This window comes from Nuphar pumila, chromosome 1 (genome assembly GCF_984573655.1).
Source record: "Nuphar pumila chromosome 1, dmNupPumi1.hap1.1, whole genome shotgun sequence".
NCBI classification, from domain to species: Eukaryota; Viridiplantae; Streptophyta; class Magnoliopsida; order Nymphaeales; family Nymphaeaceae; genus Nuphar; species Nuphar pumila.
Genome location: NC_143249.1, coordinates 2,553,148 through 2,574,699, shown reverse-complemented (window position 1 = coordinate 2,574,699; position 21,552 = coordinate 2,553,148). Strand labels below are relative to the sequence as shown.

The following is a 21,552-nucleotide window of genomic DNA, read 5'->3' as shown; positions in this document are numbered from 1 at the left end:
CCATGAAACCTAATTCTGATGGTACATTTGACACTTGTAAGATTCACTGAATTTCTGAATTTATTATGTTCGGATCCAATATGGATATGAGCTTATAGAGGATATAATAAGGACTCGAATCCATTTAGTAAACTCGATCCAAGTTTAAAGTATTTCAGAAAATAAAGAACTTTAGGGAGATCCGGAGCACTTGAAACCTTCCATAAGATTGATCCAACCTCAAATCAACTAAGATCCAAAAGGAGATCCATATTGATTTGGAGTCCAAGATTGGATCCAAAAATAGAGATCCATGCTCAAAACATGCCAAGACCTAGTTTTATTTTTATATATATATCAAAACTAATACATAAATAACCAATTAAAAACGCAAACACCAATACATGAATTGGTATCGGAATCCAATCGTGATCAGATCCAACTATAAATCATTTCTTAAAAGGATTGAGTTGGGTCCCATTGAACCCAACCCAATCTAAAACCGGACCCTTACCCAAATCTTTTGGGTTGGATCCAACCCGGATCCAAACAGCATCCCCTCTCTTCTCCCCTGTTTAAACCTCCTACGGAGGGTTTCCTTTTAGGTTGAGCTCTCTCTCTCTCTCTCTCTCTCTCTGATTTCTCTCTCTCCTCTCTCCCTGCTCACCTCCCGGCGAGCCACTCCAGCCTCCTCAGGTGAGCTCTCCCTCTCTCGTCTCTCTTCTCTGTTACCAGCAGGAGGGCGCCACCCCTCCTGCCTCTCTCTCGTCTCACTCTGTTTTCCGGCAGCCACCGCAACGACGGCAGGGAGCTTCCGTTGCTGTCCACTGCCGCATGCAGTGGCCCAGCTTGGGGGGGGGGAGGGGGTGGAGCCCTTCCCTCCTTTTGATTTTAGGTATTTTTTGGTTTGTGGAAACTAAATTTGGTAAAGCGCCCTTGTACATTACAAACGTGTGCAGAATATTGGTGTTGTATAAAATGGAACTTGGAGCTGGGGCTACTCTTAGAATGCATAGTAATAGTATTCAAGTGTCCCACTTCAGAACAAGAATAGATTGCTTCAAGGGGATACCATTTTCATCATCGAATGTTGCTTTCCTGGAGTCTACGAAGCATCTTCAACGACACCAACGTTTCAGAATCAGCACAAATGATGCGCCAATGCCTGAATCAGAGGTACTTGTTCGCCTACGTTCTGTGTTTCTGTGTGTGTGCGTTATGTGCATGCGTGCGTTTGTATGTGTGAGTTCAAATTCTAAAAAGAGTAATATTTTGGCAATGGTTTTTGGTAAGCTGTGAGGTTTTTTGGTGGTTCTCATAGCTTAATGATTTCAAGCAGTTGATTTGAGGGCTGTAGTTGTGGCTTTCCTGCATGCACATGCTACTAGTTAACGAGATTAGCATAAGGGTTATTGGGCTTCTTCTTATTTTACAAGTCTCAACTTTTTTTTTCTTTTAAAGGGGAATGCTTCCCCTATGAATCTTATTGATATAAAAGTCGGTTATAAAACATTGGTGAACGAACATAATCTGGAGGTTTTTCCTTCAATATGTATGATGTGCCAAAAAAACAGATTTCTACTTATTTCTGAGAATATAGAGCATTGAAAATGCTTTTAACAGAATGTGCTTCTTTCATGATTGTTAGCCTTTAGAATGATGTTATGACAACTTAGTTGGCGCAAGTATACATCTAAATTTTTTTGCTTCAAATACGGAATATACCTGCTAATGATTGCGTAAGATATGAGAGGAGCCAGCTTTCTCGACAAGGTACCTACATGATCTAGTCAATGAAGTTGCAATCCTTTTTCTTATGGAGTTGAAATTGGACCTGCAGTTTCTACACTATAAGAATATTCTCAGCTAAATGGTTCATGTTATTAGTCGATTTTTTTAAGATATGTTTGTCCATATCAGTTGGCATTTAAGTATGAGACCACAACTAGTTTCAGGCATTCTTGGGTTGCTCCTGCAAATGATTGATATTTCTTTTTTTGGGTATTATGATGATGAATTGGCAATTATCTTGGTTGACAAACCATCCAATGCAAGGTTCTGTTCTTATTTACTGGTAGGGATAGTGCACATTTACATTTCTTTGACTTTATGGGTTGAATGATGTTTATATTCTTTCTTGCAATTTTTCTTCCTTTTTCTCCAGATGAGGAAGTTGTCTGTTGAATACCTTGATGACCTCAGCTTATCTAGCTTGACAGCAATTTCTCCTTTGGATGGGAGATACTCCGAGAAAGTTAAGGAGCTGCGCCTCTTTTTTAGTGAATATGGTCTAATCCGTTACCGTGTATTGGTTGAGGTAAACACTCATTTCTTATATGCTGATGTACACGATTTTCTTACAAATTTATGGTTAATGATATAGTGGTTATAGTTTTCCTTTTGTTTTGATTTCTTTTATTAGACATGACAGTGCATTTCTTTATGGTATGTTTTTGTGTAACTGGTACGTAAACATACCCATATACTCTGTCATGTCTTGTAAAAGGCCATATATAGCTTCTTCTTGTTCTAATCATGATAATATTGTCATCGTTGTTTTCTTTAACTTGGCTAATGAGTGATGACATGGTCGCTCTTGTCAAGGTCAAATGGTTGCTAAAACTTTCAGAAATACCTGAGGTTATCGAGGTTCCCAACTTCAGTGAGGAGGCTAAATTATATTTGGAAAGTCTAATTAAAAATTTCAATACAAATGATGCCTTGGAGGTGAAGAAGATAGAGAAAGTGACTAACCATGATGTCAAGGCTGTGGAGTATTTCCTGAAGCAAAGATGTAGTTCTCATCAAGAATTTGGAAAGGTGAGTATCTGGTGTTTTCTTGGATATAAAGTTGGAAATAAGGCTGTTTTCTTGGATATAAAGTTGAAAATGAGGCTTACCTTATTTTCCTCCAGTGGGTTATATTTGTTGTATGAAGTCTTCATGTTAAATTGTCCTCTGTAGTTTAATCATTTTTTATTTACTATTTTGCTTGTGGAATTTATGTAATAGTTCATAAGCCTATACCTAATGATGTTGAACCATAAAGATAAAAAATAGTCCTTATGCAGTTCAATAATTTTTTCTTTAACTCCTTTGCTAGTAGAATTTCATTTATTAGCTCATGTGACATGCTGACCCTTTCTTGCGAAAGTGGCCTGGGCAATCCGTCAACTGCCTTGGCAATCACAGATCCATTTCATAACGATTGCCTGCTGCTCTTTTCCATCTTTATGTCTGTAATATTTTAAACTGTTTTTTTTCTGTACCACCAGATGTTTTAGGTGTGATACCTCATCACACTCACACATCTCATGAGTTCTTTAACGCTATATCAATGGAAATTTTTATTCTCTCAAAAAAAAAAACATTTATGCATGAAGATATTATTTCTTTTCCCGTTCTAACCTTTTCTGATAATGATTTCACAAGATTTTTATTTCTATCGAAAGGTGTGCAAAGGTGTCATGATGGAAAAAACAATCTGGGGAGAATGGGCTGTGAGGGGGTTTGAAGGTGAGAATTTGTGAACCTAGCAAGTACAAAGATAGGATCTTATACTAGGTTTGTCTTTCATTGATGGTAAGATCTTGATCATAGTTCACAAGGTCATGGTTTGTACATTGCTGATTAATATGATCTATGCCGCATAATGACAAATGACTTCTATTGACTGATTTGGATCATTATGTGTTAGTGTAAAACACTAAAACATACCACAATATCATTCCTGTTAGAACTCCTTTACAAATATGAAAATTTAAGAATATGAATACAAAAGAGAGGAATAAAGCATCTTCTTTACAAGTTAAGAAAAGAAGCTAACATTGAATCACTATATACAAGAAAAAGGCAAAATATTTTCCACGAGCAAATAAAAATATAAAAGATAGACAAAGTGGGTTAACTATGGGAAATCTGTGTATTATAAGAGCGTGTATACACGTGGAATAATTAACAGGGGGTGTGGGGTGTGCTATGAAATAGTCTTTCTGAAGAATTTAGCTAGCTGCAAATTAGTTTGAGCTTAGGGTCAAGAAGCTACTCTCTACAAGTGGCAATCCATGTTTAACACTTTCTGTATTTTTTTTGTGTGCTCAACAAAGTCATTCTTGCTGGCAAGATGAATGGTGCTCTTATTATCACAGAACAACTGACTGGAGAAGGAAGAGAGGCCAAATGTTGGCAACATGTCACTGCAACCACGCAATGAAAATGTTTTTCCATCAGGTACAACCAAATGCTTAGTAAGAGTGCATCTAGCACAATAACTTATTGCCTTTTATGGCTTTGACTATGTACACATTGTTAGGATTTCTTCATTTTCTCGTTCTCCTTGTGACCCACATTAAACTATGTTAATTTCTGCACTTCATATAAACAAATTTCTAATCATTTTATATCCTCAAAAAAAAAAAAGGAAAGGAATTTCTTAGTTGACTGAGAAGCCAAACTGCTCTGGTTTGGTTGGAGTCAGGCCCTTGATTTAGTTCCCTTTCTAGTCTGATCCAGTCTCGTGTTTGAGTCCCTCTTCTCATTGCTCCCAGGGACCCAGCCAGAGCTGTGCATGCTATTATTTACAGAATGCTCTGAGTTTGCTTCCCTTTTGTGACTCTTAGTAGCTTCTATTTGCATGTTCTCCAGTCAAATCTTTTGATGGTTTTGAAGTTGATACATTGTATTTCATGAATATTTGTGTATAAGTTGCAATATGTGCATTTTGTGAATGCTGCTATACTTGTTTCTTTAATTATATCATTTTTCTATTTGTCCTCTCAAGTAATAGCAAATATTTTTTGACATTTGATATACTTTTGTATGATGTATATGTTCTTGTTCAAAACTTTCATCTGGTTTGATATCCTGTCCAATGTAAGTGTCAAAACTTCTTTCTATGCTCCAGGTACTTGAGTTTTTCCATTTTGCTTGCACATCAGAGGACATTAATAATTTGGCCCATGCATTGATGCTGCGTGATGCATTTAATCTCGTGATATTGCCTACAATTGATGAGCTGATACATGTTGTATGTGAAATGGCTAAAAGGATTTCCAGTATTTCAATGCTGTCTCGCACCCATGGGCAGGTAAATGAACTTAAATTCAATGATGGAAAATTTAATGAGCTTTAGATTGTTGATTTACTTAAATATGCTATAAAATTTAAATGTGATTGCCTTGGATTGGGATAAACATTATGATATGTGGTATTTGGTGCTTCCACGTAGGATTGCTAGAAATATTTGAATCTGGTAGAAATCAATTTCATTGTAACTCCAACAAATGCTGAGTAATAATTAGCACTTGAACATGTTGGCAGCTTCAACCTTTTGAATTTATTGATTAAAATATGCATTTAAATACCCCTTGTCTTTTAAAAATTTATCTATTATCTTATTATTTTCTGAATAATCCATGGGCAAAAGGTTGGCCTGGCCCATAAGTTTGAAGGGTGAGTAGTCATGTGATGGACCATGGCTTGGTTAGTCATAGCCCACCAAGGGCCAGGTTAGGTTTAGATGTTGACCCAAATGTCAGCCCATGGTTGGGCCAGGTGGACTTGGGCCCTTAAAATTTTCAGTATAATTCTAAGGGTAGGAATGAGCTGCTCATCTTGGTCTGTAGTTTGGACAAGCAGGTGGAGTGTGTGACAAGCTGTGACTTGGTCAAACCCATCTTGCCAAAGGGCAGGCTTGGGCCCAATCTTGTCAGACCCAGACTCAAAAACTAGGTCCTAACCCGTCCAAACGTAGTTAGACTGCCCATCGTTTTTTAATTTCATTGGGAGATTACTTTTATTAAGAAGATACCAATATTGATGATGATAACCCTATTATCTGGAGTTGATTTCTTGATTGGAGTATTATGTTTGACTTTGAAGCATATTATGATAGAGAGGAATGATGTAGCCAACTTCATTTCCAGCTTTTATGAAATAAATAAAGGGTTGGCATCAGAGATACCGGAAGCTTCATAGATATGTGGGAAGTGCGCTTTTCAGAAACTCACTTCGGAAGCGTGATACTCTTTGCTTTCGAAACTTGATGGGAATCTCGATTCTCCCATGCTTCTCACACGTTTCTTCCCTACTTCCTATGTGCTTCTCTCATGCTTCTTTTCATGTTTTCCATGTGCTTCCCCACTCACTTCCCGTGCACTTTATCTAAATTGGTAAAAGACGCTTTTAGATTTTGATAAGAATTTAATTTTTATACTATAAAATCATGAAATTTAAAGTCATTTTTATTTTAGTTTTTATTCTTTTCCCATTCAATTAGTATTCACTTCCCATTTGATCCCATATCCCTTCCTTTTTTATTCTTAGTTTGCTTTTAAATTGATTTCCCGCTTCCTACTTCTTATGAATTTTAAAATACTTCGCTTCCGCTTCTCATTTTGTTTCCCGCTTCCACTTCTGAATCTGGTAACCATGGTTAGCATACATGAGAAATCATTATTGAGGAAACGAAAGTGCTCGTACTTATGTAGAATTCATATGAGTAAAAACTTATTTATTGGTGAAAACAGCCTTACAAGCTAAATGATTACAATGTTTGATATTCTCTGTCACATAGGTACAGTACAGGGTATGACATAAAGGGTACGACTCAGGAATTTTGAACACACACACACACACACATATATATATGTGTGTGTGTGTGTGTGTGTGTGTGTGTGCATAGGCATATGCAAACACATGCAAAAATACACAATTATGCCACATGTTACCAAATGCTTTACATATGAGGTTATATACTTCCAGTTACGAACAAAAAGTCTAAAGCATCAAGCATATATAGTTAAGGGTCGACACTTTTGATGTCAAGCTTTGACTACAAAATGAGTGGATCATAAGATGGATAAAAATGAGTCCAAGTTAAATTTCAAACCTAGTTGGCCTGTGCATAATACCAGTAAGGGTACAAGATAGGTATAGGGTCCTTGTAGAAATACCCATTACATAGTTAATATTTATATGAGACATCATATTGAATCTTGCATTGTTATAGGACTCACTGTATGAAATTTTGGTAAAGATAAAATGTTGAACGTGTAGGTTAATAATTTCAAGGAAAAATCTGATCATGAGTGAATATGGCTGTATGATCTTGTAGGTTAAGGATCATGGTTTTTGAGGGCCTGAGAATAAAATGCTTATGAGAGGACTCACCTGATAGTAGCTTAAATAGGATAAGTTGAAACAAGTAGACATGCTCTAATGAAAATGTAGTAGGTAACATTTCTTTTCCAATGATAGAAGCAAATTATCTGCTGCATTAGCGCTATTGGGTTTTGCCAGTTTGTTTTGGTTCTCTTCTATAATATATCTACTCCCGGTTTATGTGTTTACACATTGTCTGTCTAACTATGTTATTACAGATAGCTTCACCAACTACACTCGGGAAGGAATTGGCTGTTTTCTGTTTTAGACTTAGCAAACAAAAGGAGAAGATTTCTCAAATAAAACCATTGGGGAAGTTTGCTGGTGCTGTTGGAAACTATAATGCCCATCTTGTTGCTTATCCTAACATCAACTGGCCGAGAGTTGCAGAAGAGTTTGTGAAGTCTCTAGGGATAAGCTTCAACCCTTATGTGACACAAGTAAGTTTATAACTTTATAGTTCTTTTATGATAATTTGGTTTCTATTTACTCCTTTTGTTTTGCTTTGCTTTTTTTCCGGTCATATCATGCAGCTTCTCTTAAGCTATTATTACTTTGCCATGTTTGTTGACACAGTTAACTGGGTTGACAACTAAGTTAACTTGGTTAGCAACATCCCAGTGACATGTGCACACACACACACACACAAAGGTAGGGCATCTCATGACTGGAAATTCGATAGAACAAGCTGGAAATGTTTATTGAACTAGATATAGACTGAAGTTATCTCGGAAAAGGATAACCTTAGCAGCAGTTCATGTTATCTGATGATAATAATGTTAAACCGATATATAGTCATTGCCCAATAGGCATAGATCCGATGTATGGTCTGCTTCCTTAAAGATGCAAACCATTATTTGCAATAACAAAAAGCGAATATCATATTCTGAGCTTTTCTTTGTTTTTACTTTTTTTTTCCTGTACTGCTTATTCGCGCAATGAGGCAAAAGCTTAAAGAAATAAAGATATTTGTGGTAGAAATTTTGTTGGAATCAGATTCTTGATAACGATTTCCATTGGAGCATCCCATCCCCCCTAGTAAGTGACTCCAAGTGATTTCTATGTTATTTAGTTGAAATATAAAAAACATGATTTAACTGGTGCCTATCTACAGAGTCAGCTTTGGGTCGCCAATATTACATTAATTTATAGCTGGGTTCTACTCAACTATGTTGCTTGTACTTGGTTACTATGTAACTGAGCTGACAAGTTTCATACTTTCATCCAATCAGGGCCTGAAAGAGCTTGTCAGCTTTCTGTATGTGTGTGCTTAGGGTTTCTTTTGCAGATGCATTTTCTTTCCTTGGTGAGGCAACTTCCATATGTGTGCTTAGGGTTTCTTTTTCAGATGTATTTTCTTTCCTTGGTGAGGCAGCTTCCATATGTGTGCTTAGGGTTTCTTTTTCAGATGTATTTTCTTTCCTTGGTGAGGCAGCTTCCATATGTGTGCTTTTGGGTTGTGTTCATGGTTGTTCTTGTTTCCCTTGGTAAATGTAGCCTTGAATCCAGCAAGAACTGCTCCCAAGATTCTTGTTTCGTATTTGCCATCCAATTGGAACTACCTACCTTTGCCCCTTGATCCCATTTTGGCTGCTTCTGGCAGGTAGGGCAAAAGAAAAATGTGAAGTCTGAAAAACTGTGCTGTGCTTGATTTTCTCTCGTTTGTGTTCCCTAATGTAGTGTTGCTGGTGGTATTACCAGTTTTGAACAATAGTATGCTTGGAAATGAATTGGCTGGATAAATAATTTACAAAATGAAGAAATTGATGCCAAGACAAGATAATCCCCATGTGTGTGCATTAATAGTGCTTAGATGAGAAAATTCTCCCAACTTTTTTTACTACTCTTTACATCTCATTGGCGTTGTTCCTAGTAGAATTCAAAATGCCTGCATTTAAATGGATGTGATGATCATGGGTCAATATTTGCAGATTGAGCCACATGATTATATTGCAGAGCTTTTCCATGCCATAGTCAGACTCAACAACATCTTGATAGACTTTGACCGAGATATTTGGGGATACATATCATTAGGCTACTTTAAGCAGGTGACTATACTTGTGTACACACACAGAGAGATGAATTTTGTTTAGTTTTTGTGTTTTGCTTATCAGAATGCTATTCTGTTTGTGAAACTATGTTTTCCAGATTACAAGGGCAGGAGAGGTTGGATCTTCAACTATGCCTCACAAAGTCAATCCTATAGATTTTGAGAACAGTGAAGGTAATCTGGGTTTGGCTAATGCAGCTCTCAACCATCTGAGTATGAAGCTGCCTATTTCACGTTGGCAGGTACTATTTTGAGTTATTTGATATATCTTTGGAATGGTCATTATCTGTGATGAAACTGATGTAGACCTATTTATTTTGGACTAGGTTTGATTTTCTAGCTGGAGCTAGGCTATTATCTATGTTGGAGTCGGACAGATTACTTCATGTTGACTCCTGAACCAGTTTCTTGTCAAGTTCTATTCGTTTTGGATAATTCCATTTAACCATTTCCTACAGTTGTATCTGTGCGGCAATGGCTATTGGTGTTAACATATCCCTTGCCTTTTTGGGGATTGATTTCTCAAATGTTATATTGTGCTGCCTGTAAATGTTTAGTGGCCATATAACAGTTTCCACGTCTCCTTTTCTGGTCCCCAGCTTTTGAAAATAAAGTCTAGCATGTTAGGAAATGATGCTGGCCTCTCTCTCTCTCTCTCTCTCCACACAGGCACACACGGGGAATAAGCTAGCTGAAGCTTGTCATTGATTTAAATTATTTTCTTATACTACATTCTTTAATGGCAGCGAGATTTGACTGATTCAACTGTTCTGAGAAATTTTGGTGTGGGACTAGGTTACTCTCTTCTTGCCTACAAGAGTGCTCTACAAGGTATTAGGAAGCTTCAGGTATGCTTGGTGATAAAAAAATTTAAATAATCCCCATTTTTCAATTGTTTCTGTTCAACAGTTATTTTCCCAGTTCAAATTGTTTGCTTTTCATATATTGTTGTTTTCTCTGCTATCACTCGATATGCTGTTGAATCTGATTAGGATGTCTACATTGCAGGTAAATGAAACTCAATTATGCAAGGACTTGGAGCAGTCATGGGAGGTACTTGCAGAACCGATACAGACTGTAAGTTTCTAGTTCTACTCTAATTTGATGGCCATCTTGTTTTCTTAATTATGAGATAAATATGATTATTTAGTTGAAGGATAACAGACGTCACAATTTCGAATTGATGAATCATCTAACTAAACAAGCATGATATCCAGAAAGAGTAAAATTTCTTTGAAAAGGTTAATACGTTCAAGGAAATTCCATTGTATTGATAATCATTTACCTGCTTCTGTTTTGTTCTTGTGAAAGTGAATGGCAGAAGGAATTTTTGTTAATGATACTAGTTCTGATCATCAGTTACTGCTTTGGAGGGGATTCACTCTGACACTGGATTGGGTCTTACCCAACCAAATCCGATGCCAACCCGGCAGTATTAGGGGCTGATCCTACTAAAACAGGTCCAGATCTGATTAGGTTTGACTCAAGTTTTTAGAAATACATGGACCTGAGTTTGGTTTATAAGTTCATAGATCAGATGGAAGCTGATCTGAGAATTGATTAACTTTTGTCAGGTCTGGCTCTTACCATCCATACCTCGATCTGAATTTGTTCTTTACTAATCTAGGTTTGATCAGACCTGGGCCAGACCCAGTATCAGCTCCTCAAAGCCAAATCTGATAGGGCCCAGCCTACCTGTTTGTTGATGGTTCTACCCATGCATATCAGAATGTGCATTTGAATGTTGCTCAAATATAGACGTGGTTGTCATTCATTGAAGTTGGCACCATCTGCTTTGTGGTTTTCAGGTGATGCGGAGGTATGATATTCCAGAGCCTTATGAGAAACTGAAGGAGTTGACAAGGGGGAGGGCTGTTACCAAAGAAAGCATTCAAGAGTTTGTTCAACAACTAGAATTGCCGGAGGAAGCCAAGTCCAGACTCCTCAATCTGACACCCCAATCATACGTTGGTGCAGCAGCAGAACTGGCGAAGTCTGTTGATGTTGCCATAGGTTCTTTGGAATGATGAGTGTCTGTGTGGTAGCATTGGTCTTTCATCAGTCATCTGATCTCCTTCATACCTGTAATGGATCTGCTCATCATTGTGGATTTTGTAGCTGGTCACTCAAATTTTACTACATACATCCATTGGTTACACTGATTCTGATTTAAAATAGAGCATTTCTTCTGCCTCTTGAGAGGTGGTATTTTGATCGCTGTTCTATTTATGACATCAAATGATTTTAATGGAACAGCAATAGCAGTCCTTTTGAAGAAATTTAATGAGGTCTTGTGCTTGAATCAATGTTATCAAATTGATCTGACGGTCTGAATTGGCTGGCTGATTCAGATCAAGATCACAAAAAGAACAGGGGCTGAATCAGCCATTTCAAAGAATCGGCTGATTTTGATGGGGAAGTTGATTTTGAGGAGAGCTTTGATGCAAAGAAGTGGGAGCAAATGGCTATCCAAACTTTTTCATGAAATTCAGCAATAGGTCGAAGCATAAAATCCACAATTAAAACATCTACTTCAATTGTTTTCATGCAAGTCCACTTGCTTCATCATCGTGATCATCATCAAGCATTATCTCAACTATATAAGGTCTGTTTTACAAGTCCTGTTTCTCCATTCATGTCTATTTAGAGTTAAAACTTCGATCACTTTACAATCTTTCATGTCACTTCTAACTGCCTCTTTCAAAGTCCTCGTCTTTTTCAAGTTTCTTATACTTGTATCATGTCAACCTTTCTCATAAGCGCCTTAAGAGGTCTTCGTGCCACATGTCCAAACCATCTTAGATGGTATTCACTATTTTCTTATTGTTTTTCAGTTGCCCAACATTTAGCTTCATATAATAGTGTTGGTCTTATTGCAGGTATAAACGTCATTTCAGTCATAAAGTTACTCTTTTATTACATAACACGTCACTATCTTATATCCACTTAACCCAACCAGCATTGATCCTATTAGAGATATCTTTTTCGAATCCCTCATTTTGTTGTAGGCCTTGAATACTGAAATTTATGACATTGTTGAAGAGGCATATCGTGTATTCTTATGACATTGTTTTCACTAGCTTATGTAATAAATTTGCACTTCATATATTCAGTTTTTATTCTACTAATTGGTAAACTATTTTTTCAGTATGTACATCCAAAGTTCTAGTTCCTTCAAAGAGCATACAAACTTTAGCTTGGATACAAGATGTTAATTGATATATAATTAAAGCGAAAAGGTATGGGCTTAAAGCGGACCCTTGGTGTAACCCCCTAATCGAAAACAACCTTGTCACACCACACATAGTTCTAACTAAAGCAAGTCCACCTACTTATGTAAATCAAATACTTATGTCTCTTTAAACAAAACTTCCCATAGAACATGATGGTTCCCACAAGCAAAGCATCATAGCCTAATCTTCCCTTGTGATCTCCTTGGTGGGAGACTGAATAAAATCAGCTGGAGGGTTCTGGCCGTCCTTTTCGCTTAGGCAGTCTGGGTCCAAAGGATTCTCATCCTTGGTAGATCCTTCTGACCTTGAGCTCCTCCGAGATCTGGGGTTGTAGGACAAACTAAAACCAGTGTCAAGTAGTGGATTAGTTGTTTCACAAATATCTGTGATATTTTGAAAATATCATTGATTTTATTGCAATATATTCAAAAAATGATAAAATCCTAATAAATTGCAACACCTTTTCAAAACATTGTTCTCTTATTGCAGTTGAACACTATTTATTTTTTTATTTGTTCTTTATGTTTATTTTTTTTAATTATTCAAATCTTACTGCCAATATTTTCCCAAGATTTCCTTAAAAATCCTAATTTATTGCAACATTTTCCCTTTCTGAGAAAGTCCTGAGGTCAAAATTTGTGAGGTTGGATCACCACTGAATGGATTTAAACCTTCTGTGGGCTTCCATATGCTCGACCATTACAAGTAACACTGGGAAAATGTTTTGAGCAGGGAAAAGAAAACAAGGAGAAATGCCTGGCACTCTATGTGCATGTATGGGTGTGGGAAATGATGGAAAAAATGCAAGTAGGAAAGAAAGAAGTCAAGACTTTCCAATTGAACCAAGCTAGAAAAATTTTTCATGTGAAAAAAAAATCTAAAAATCCAAGCTTTTCATACCAAAGATTTCTCCATATCCGGAGATAAAATCTTTTCATGTGACCAGCTGCTCTCTCTCCCTCTCTCATGGCACACAAAAGAAAAGTTTTCATATGAGAACTCTATGCAAAATTTTCTTTTCTTATGAGACTTTTTCTCACTTCCAAGCGTGGCCTAGAAGAGTTCACAACTCAGCCAAGAACCCAAAATCTTCAAAGAGTATCTAAAGTCTTTGCAAGGCTATCCTTGGCCTACAAAGACATTGACCAACACGGCATTTCATTTAGCTCATGGGCAGCATTAATGTATCAAGCTGTGAATTCATCAAATATACCTAGAACCATAATAAAACGCCTTGGCTACAAAATGTTGTCCTACCATTTTTTATTGAAGTAAGAAGTCTGATTCATGTTACCCAAGCCATCACGTATAAGTCATATAGGAGTGATCCTACATTCAATCCAGCCAAACCAATCGTGGGTTCACCTATGAACGACTTTCGAATTTGAAACAATGTTTTGGCTTTTTTTTTCTTGTTTGGATCATACCCAAGTCCTGGATATTTGAATTAAACAAACGTTTTAAACAAAACCATCTTTTTGAAATCGTATTCGAGTGCATCCAACCCATTAAACAGAACTAGTTGGGGGGCTGTCATAACTCCTCACACGAGGTTGATGTCAGAAAGACTATCTCTCAAGAGCCACAACCAGATTTGTAGAAGTTGAACGTTAAGTTCTACCTAAATCGTGAGTAGGGTGCGTTTGGATGTAAGAACATGAGAGAAAAAATGTCTGAAAAATAAAAAGGTATAATTTTTTTAATTGATCCAAACAAGAAAAAAAAACTTTTCACATGATTTTTTTTTAGTGTGAAAATGTCTCCATCTCGGAGAAATTGTTCATATGACAAGCTGCTCTTTCTCTCTCTCTGTCAATTCAATCTTCACGTCACACGAAAATTTTTCATACAAGAGTTTTGTTTTCTTCCAAACGTCACCTAAATGCAAACAGAAATGATCTTTCTCCAAGGGTGAAATCCTTAAAAAAAAAAAGGAGACTTAAGGTCTACAAACGAAAAAAATAAATAAATTTAAGACGTGCATGATATATTAGTGAATTTCCTAGAAGAACCATATTTACTTTTATTGAGACGAGAAAAGATTGCAAAGGATATATTCGTGATATATACATGAGCTTAAACAGAAAGCCAAAAGAACCAGACGACAAAATGGACCACATCATAATTACTTTTCCTGACTGAGATGCGTGGTGGTGATTGAATATAACCTGACCATCGATCATATACCATATGACCGTAACTGCTCTCTATGGTAACTGGATTTATGCCGCATTTCCAGCTCTTGCACTTTTTCTTGTAATCGACTTTCTCTTGGGTGCACCTGCATCATGATCATTTTCATGATACTTCAATAGCGAAATCTTGCGATAAATTAAAAAATTTGTTTTTTCAAACAAAAATTATTGAGAAATATCAGCATGTATTAAAAAATTAAGGGATACAAAGAATGTAATGCAAAAAATACGAAACATGTTATTACCACATCAATGTCCAGAAAGAAAAAAAAAACAAAAGATATTATCAAAATAGGCAATATTGTTAAAATGTCCTGTATTTTCAAGAATGTATCATGATATCATCTGAAAACATCGCATCAGGTTGCAGCAGAAATGGAAGAAATTGATGGAGCGTAAGCAGAGCAAACAGATGATCTTTCCTATATTTTGATTATTGGAAGCATGGTCATCAGGTTTTGGCTACATGCCAATCAAATCACTATTCGAAAACTGTTTTCATAATTCTGTCATCAGCAAGAAGCTATTTTGCCACCACCAATCGTCATCTGACTCCTCTTTGGTCTCAACTCTCGAGTCGCTAAAGTTCTTATCTGACATATTAAAGCCAGGTTATGCAGAACACAATTACAGCAAGCATAGACAAAATCAGTACAGTTGTTTCTTTCACTTCCACACCACTCAATAATACCACCTTCAGAAGCAAAATTTTCATCATCTGCCTGGGTCCTCACCGATTAAAAAGAAATGACAATTTCAACTTCTATAGATAAAAGGGTGGCATTCCCAGCTTAAACGACACTGACAAATCAGATGTTGGTAATATTCTCTACGGAAGAAATAGAAAGGAAGGCCGCACGTCCAACAAATCCAAAAATCCCAATGAACCAATTTCTTGAAAGACAGAAACATTTATAAGTGCAAAAGCAAGGCCCAGATCCACGTTCTGCATTATGAGAGGTAATTAGGTAGTTTAAAGAGAACGGGACAAGAAAGAGAGGAAGAACATTGTCGGATGTTTGGTTAGCCAATGCCAATGAGATTCATGCTCTCGTTTGTGTGAGAGTCTGAATCTGGTGAGATTCTGCAAATGAAGAGCATTCACGGCTGAGAAAAAGGCCAACCTTGTGACCAACTTTCACAAAATTTAAGGCCAAACCAGTCACATGTAGCGATCACAATCACAACTTTTGTCATGTTTCACTGACATTGAGAAACTGTTGTGATTGTAATTTATGATCATAGAATCTTCAGAAAATTCAAGAATCACAAGGCATTGGAAACTTGCTCCATTTTCCTTAAGAATCACAATCTGAGCAGAAACATGCCCAAGGATTCACACTGTTATGGGATAAAAGCGAAGGCCCCCGTGATGTGCCCCGATGTACCTCAACACTGGAATGGCCTTTCAAACGCACAATGAAACTTGAACTAAACATCGCTTGTCAAGCTCACGGGCACAATATTACAAACACATGCACACACAATCACATAAAGAGAGCATAGAATAAGGCAAAAATGTAGAGACTTCTATTAGCAAGTTAACGAGTACAGAGGAACTCCAAAATCACTTTGCATCAGGGTTCTTAGTCCAAAGGCTATTACATGCACCACAAGAAAGCAAAAGAGGTAACTACATCGAGCAACAAAAGCAAAGAACTTGACGGTCCGAAATACTCTCTCGTGCCTAAGTTGGCGCCATCTTCAGTGACAATCGTGAGTGGTACTCCTCCACAAGTTGATGGTGCTTTTCACATGCTAACAACTTTCTCTAAAGTAGCTTCACTCTTTGGTAGACTTTTTTATTGCACTAGGTACTTCTTCACATCACCAAGATAATTGTTGGAGTGATTGAAGATGACTTCTGGTTCTCTATCTCGAATGTTGGTTGTTGAAGGAGTGCACTGCGGGATCGGAGCATGCTAAGATATGCTCTATTATGGATCTCAGTCATCTTCGTGGAATGACTTCAGGTTGGACACATAAAAGACTGGATGAACTTGAAAGTCGGATGACAAATCCAACTTGTAAGCCAAGTTTCCAACTCGCCTCATGATGGTAAAGGGGTCATCATATTTGCAAATGTAACCTCGATGGCGACCCCGAAAGATAGCAGTGCACTTATGGTAGAACTTTACCAACACTTTATCTCTAACGCTGAACTCTGCAAGTCGACGCTTTTCATTCGCCCATTTCTTTATGTGCTTCGCAACCTTGTTCAAATAGACCTTCACCAACTCTGTCAGTTTCTGACAAACTGGTATGTGTATGGCACTTTCTCATGTCCACGTGCAGCAAGAGAGTGAGGAGTCTGCGGTTATTGCTCCGTTGCAATTTTAAACAGACTATGGTTTGATGACTCACTCTTTTGAAGGTTGTAGAAAAATTGGGCGACATCAAACAAGTTCGCCCGATCCCTCTAGTTAGCACTCACAAAGTGTCGAACATACTCTTCCAGGATGCCATTAATTCACTTCGTCTGCCCATAAGTCTAGGGATGAAGGTTGGTGCTAAAATGCAAATCTATCCCCAGCAATCAGAATACCTCATGTCAAAACTTTCCAGTGAAGCAAGCATCTGGATCACTACAATACTCTTTGAGATTCTTCAATATTTCACTATATTCTGCACAAACTTTATAGTATCGACAACAGGTGGCAGGGGTAGGCACGAAGATAGCATACTTCAAGAACCAATTCATAACCATAAGAATTGAACTGAAACTCTATGTCTTTGGCATACTAACAATGAAGTCATGGTGATGCACTCCCATAGACGGCTCAACACAAGGAATGGATCCAACAATCCTCCCAATCTCTAGTTCACGACTTTATCGAATTGGCAAATCAAGTAGGTTTGCACATAGGCATCTACGTCATCATGCATCTATGGCCAATAATATGCACACTCCAATAATGTGAACGTCATTTGTTGTTCTGGGTGACTAGCCCAATGTGTGTCATGGCACTTCTACATCAAGCATCTTCGCAAAGTTTTCCACTGTGGGATATACAGACGATCTCCAGTGGTGTAGAACAAATCATCCTCAAACCAGAATCTCTGAGTCTTCCCTTCCTTTGCCAATGTGATAATTTGTTGGGCTATCGGATCATTCTTCAATCCTTCTCGAACCTGCTAGAGAAGATCACTTATCGGTTAGCTAGTGTTACATTCCTCCTAGTGCAATGTTGTGAATTTTGCCCTTCAACTTAGGGCATCAACAACAACATTGGTCCTATCAGGCTTATACTCAAGGACTATGTCAAATTTTACAAGGAATTCCTGCCAATGAGCTTGCTTCAGACTCATTTTCTTCTGAGTCTAAAAATAACTTGTCACCACATTGCCAGTGTGCACAATGAACTGCGACCCCAAAAGATAGTGTCTTCACACATTGAGGTAATACACGATAGTCAACATTTATCGCTCGTGTATAGTGTATCATCACTCGATATCCTTCAGTTTGTGGCTCTCAAAGGCAATGGATTGTCCTTGCAGCAACACTTCTCCAATCGTGAAGTCAAATAGATCAGTCTGCACTTCGAATGGTTTGTGACAGTTAGGCAACTTCAGCACAAGCTCCTTAGTCAATACACGCTTTATCTTGTCAAAAGCTTCTTGACAAGAATGAGACCACGCCCATGGCCTATCCTTCTTCAACAGACCAATGAGTAGGGTGACGATCAAAGAATATCCCTGAATGAATCACTGATAATAATTGGTAAGCCTCAAGAAATAACGCAACTTTGGGACCTTAGCAAGTGGCTCCCATTCTTGAATTACCTTGACCTTGTGGTGGTTTATCCTCAACATGCCTCCTCTTATAATGTGGCCAAAAAAATACACTTTATTTTGATCGAATAAGCACTTTTGCTTCACATATATCTTATTATCCTTCAGAGTCTAAAACACAATCTGAAGGCATTAAATATGCTCCTCCATAGAATTGTTGTACACCACTATGTCATCTAGGTAAACCACGATGAACTTGTCAAGGTAAGAGTAAAATAACTTATTCATCAATGTAGAGAAGGTTATGGGTGTGTTCGTGAAGCTAAATGACATAACAACAAACTCGAATGCCCTATATCGTGTCACGCATGTGGTCTTGGCTTCATCCCCTTCGACAATTCTAACCTGCTAATAATCTGATCACATATTCAACTTTGAGAAAACACAAGATTTACCCAACTGATCAAACAAATCCATGATCAAAGAAAGTGGATATTTATTCTTCACAGCCAATCTATTTAATGCTTAGTAATCCACACACAAGTGCTTCGACCCATCAAATGATCATAGCTTTTACCATGTTATCTAATTGTGCTTTGGACGGTCAAATGATCTTGGCTTCTACTATGTTATCTAATTGTTTATACAACTCTGCTAGTTCGACAGTCACCATGTGATATAGTGCCATAGCAGGTGATTGCACACCCGACACCAACTCAATCTCATGATCTACTTTTCTCCGTGAAGGTCGCTTCTTCGATCACTCGATGGGTATAACATTATTGAACTCCTTCAATACTGGTGCTAAGGTCATTGGGATGCCAACAATGCTCTCTTATTCCTCAATCTCGTGAATCGTCATCAAGGAAGGTCTCATCCCCTTTCTTAATACCCTTCTTCAACTGGAGTCTGGACACTAAGTACTCACAAGGCTTCACCATAGGTTGTGCGATAATCCTGCAAGGTTGTTTCTCGTCTTCAAAACTAACAACATTCAGATAAGGCATCGGCACAACCTTGTTGCTTCGAAAGAACTCCATACCTACGATGCCCCTGAAATCATCTATTGGTACTATAGAAAATGTGGCCCTTCTAGACCAGCTCAGGATTCTCACTGATACATCGCGAACAACTCTATAAATAAGTTTGGCTTTAGAGTTTCACCTTCATCTATCTCTCTTACTTTTTCCATTGTAGCCTCAATTGATTTGCTTCTTCAAGAAAAATGAAGTTGTGTGTGGCACCCGTGTCAACCAATGCCTTGGCGAGTCATTCATTCAGAAGGACTTCCAAGTACATCAACTCTTTGCTCATGGATAGTCTGACAATAGGTGTCACCTTTATCACATTTATTTGCATAGCCTCAACAGTCGACTGCTCTTCAGCGGCACGCCCAGCTTCAAGTTGGATGACATTCACAACTCTAGGCTTGCGGTTATCTTCGTTCCATAGACTAGGATTTATGTTCGGATAACGGTTTGCCCAGTGATCACCATGACAGATGTAACAATCTCAACTATGATAATTTTTTTTCTCAGTAGTTGTTTTTTGTTGGTTTTTATGTTGTCCCTTCAGTTGGCCACGATTCTGCTGGTTATCATCTTTTTGGTTTCCATTACCAGCATTGTTCCCTCTATCATTCTACTGATTATCCCTTTTATTATTGTTATGATCATTCTCGAATTGTCTTCCTTGAGATGTCATATTTTGCCTATCAATTTTAGCGAGCTTCTCAGCAATAGCAAGTGTCACATCAAGAGTTTGAGGGTATTGTCAATTAAGCTATATAGCTGCCCACCCGTGCAGTCCATGCATGAAGTGAAACAACTAGTTTGGATCGCCCATGTTATTAATGTCTATCATTAGTGAGGTGAATGCTTTGACATACTCATGAATTAACCTAATCAGCTTCAGAGCCAACATCTTATTGCGGGCAATTCTACTCTTATTCTTGGGCAAAAAGAAGTCACACATTTTCTTCTTGAGGTATGTCCATGAGTTTTATAGCAGGATGCCTATGCTCAACATTGCCTTTATAGCGTCTTTACCAAAGCATAACATCATCAATAAGATACATAGTTGCAGTGTGCAATAAATCTGCACCTTCTGTCATACCTCCAACATCGAGATACTAGTCTATCAAGTAAATAAAGTTATCGAGATCTCTCAAGTTTCGAGTATCTTTGTACTTTGTAGGCTCAGACAACTTAATATGTGACCCCACGTGCCACTGCTCCACTAGCTGAGGCATTTCTTAACTGGTCATTCTTTCATCGGACAATATCCAATTTATTAGTCAAAATGTTAAACATTTTCTTCATATCATCAAACTTGCTATTAAGACTACCAATAGAGTCTTCATATCTAGTGGCAAGATATTCCACATAATCTTTTGCTCCATCTACTATAGTCTTGATCTCTTGAACAACCACCCCAAAAGCAATATTAGTATCATTAACCAACCTTTCCATGTTGATCATGGTCTTTGTCAACTCGACGACATCATGCACAAAAGTTGTCACACGGTTATCAATCATAAACTCATCTTTAGGAAGAACCTGATTACCCGAAGGAATATCCTTATGCTTCTTCGAAGACATTCTCAACGAAAAATATTGAATCCTTGTCTCAAACTTCAACAAAGTTTTGATACCAACTTACCATGGGCTAAAAGTGAAGGCCCCTATGACGTGTCCCAATGTAACCCAACATTGAAACAACCTTTCAAACGCATGGCAAAAATAAAGCTAAATATCGTTCCTTAGGCACAGATGCAATAATACAAGCATGCACGCACACAATCACATAAAAAAAAACATAGAAGAAAAAAAACAAAGACTTATATTAACAAGTACATAAGGACCCCAAAATCACCTTGTACCCTAAAGTTCTTAGGCCAAAGGCCATTGCATTTACTACAAGAAAGCAAAAAAGATAACTACATCAAGCAATAAAAGCAAAAAACTTGGCAGTCCGAAACACGCACCATCATTGAACATATTTTTACCGGCATATTACCACTTTCGCAAAAAAGTTTTTATTTTCCCCACCTGGCCATTTGACACGGCCTCCAACCCCAAAGGTAAGGAAAGAAGAACTAAATTCAAGGTTAAATAAGCATATGTTTGTAGAACTCCAAAAGCGTTGTTGCGTTGGTACCAAATAGGCACATAGACCCTTATGTATCTAAACATCGTTTATC

The 21,552-nt window shown here is 37.6% G+C and overlaps 1 protein-coding gene across 1 annotated transcript; it reads left to right on the top strand.

Annotated features, from left to right (window-relative positions):
* The first annotated feature begins 1,055 nt into the window (after positions 1-1,055).
* LOC149847671 (uncharacterized) lies at positions 1,056-11,469 on the top strand. The gene is made up of 10 exons (XM_090009171.1): positions 1,056-1,155; positions 2,144-2,296; positions 2,584-2,799; positions 4,883-5,065; positions 7,359-7,580; positions 9,072-9,188; positions 9,289-9,432; positions 9,937-10,038; positions 10,199-10,267; positions 10,999-11,469. Exons 1-10 carry the CDS (start codon positions 1,141-1,143, stop codon positions 11,215-11,217), a joined length of 1,440 nt encoding a protein of 479 aa, XP_089865297.1. The 5' UTR covers positions 1,056-1,140; the 3' UTR covers positions 11,218-11,469.
* The last annotated feature ends 10,083 nt before the right edge of the window (positions 11,470-21,552 follow it).

What these genes read in the sequence shown, in the direction of transcription:
- LOC149847671 (XM_090009171.1), top strand. An exon ending in CTCATCAAGAATTTGGAAAG is followed by an intron (nt 2,800 to 4,882) that starts GTGAGTATCTGG and finishes TCTATGCTCCAG; the next exon opens with GTACTTGAGTTTTTCCATTT. An exon ending in CATTAGGCTACTTTAAGCAG is followed by an intron (nt 9,189 to 9,288) that starts GTGACTATACTT and finishes TATGTTTTCCAG; the next exon opens with ATTACAAGGGCAGGAGAGGT.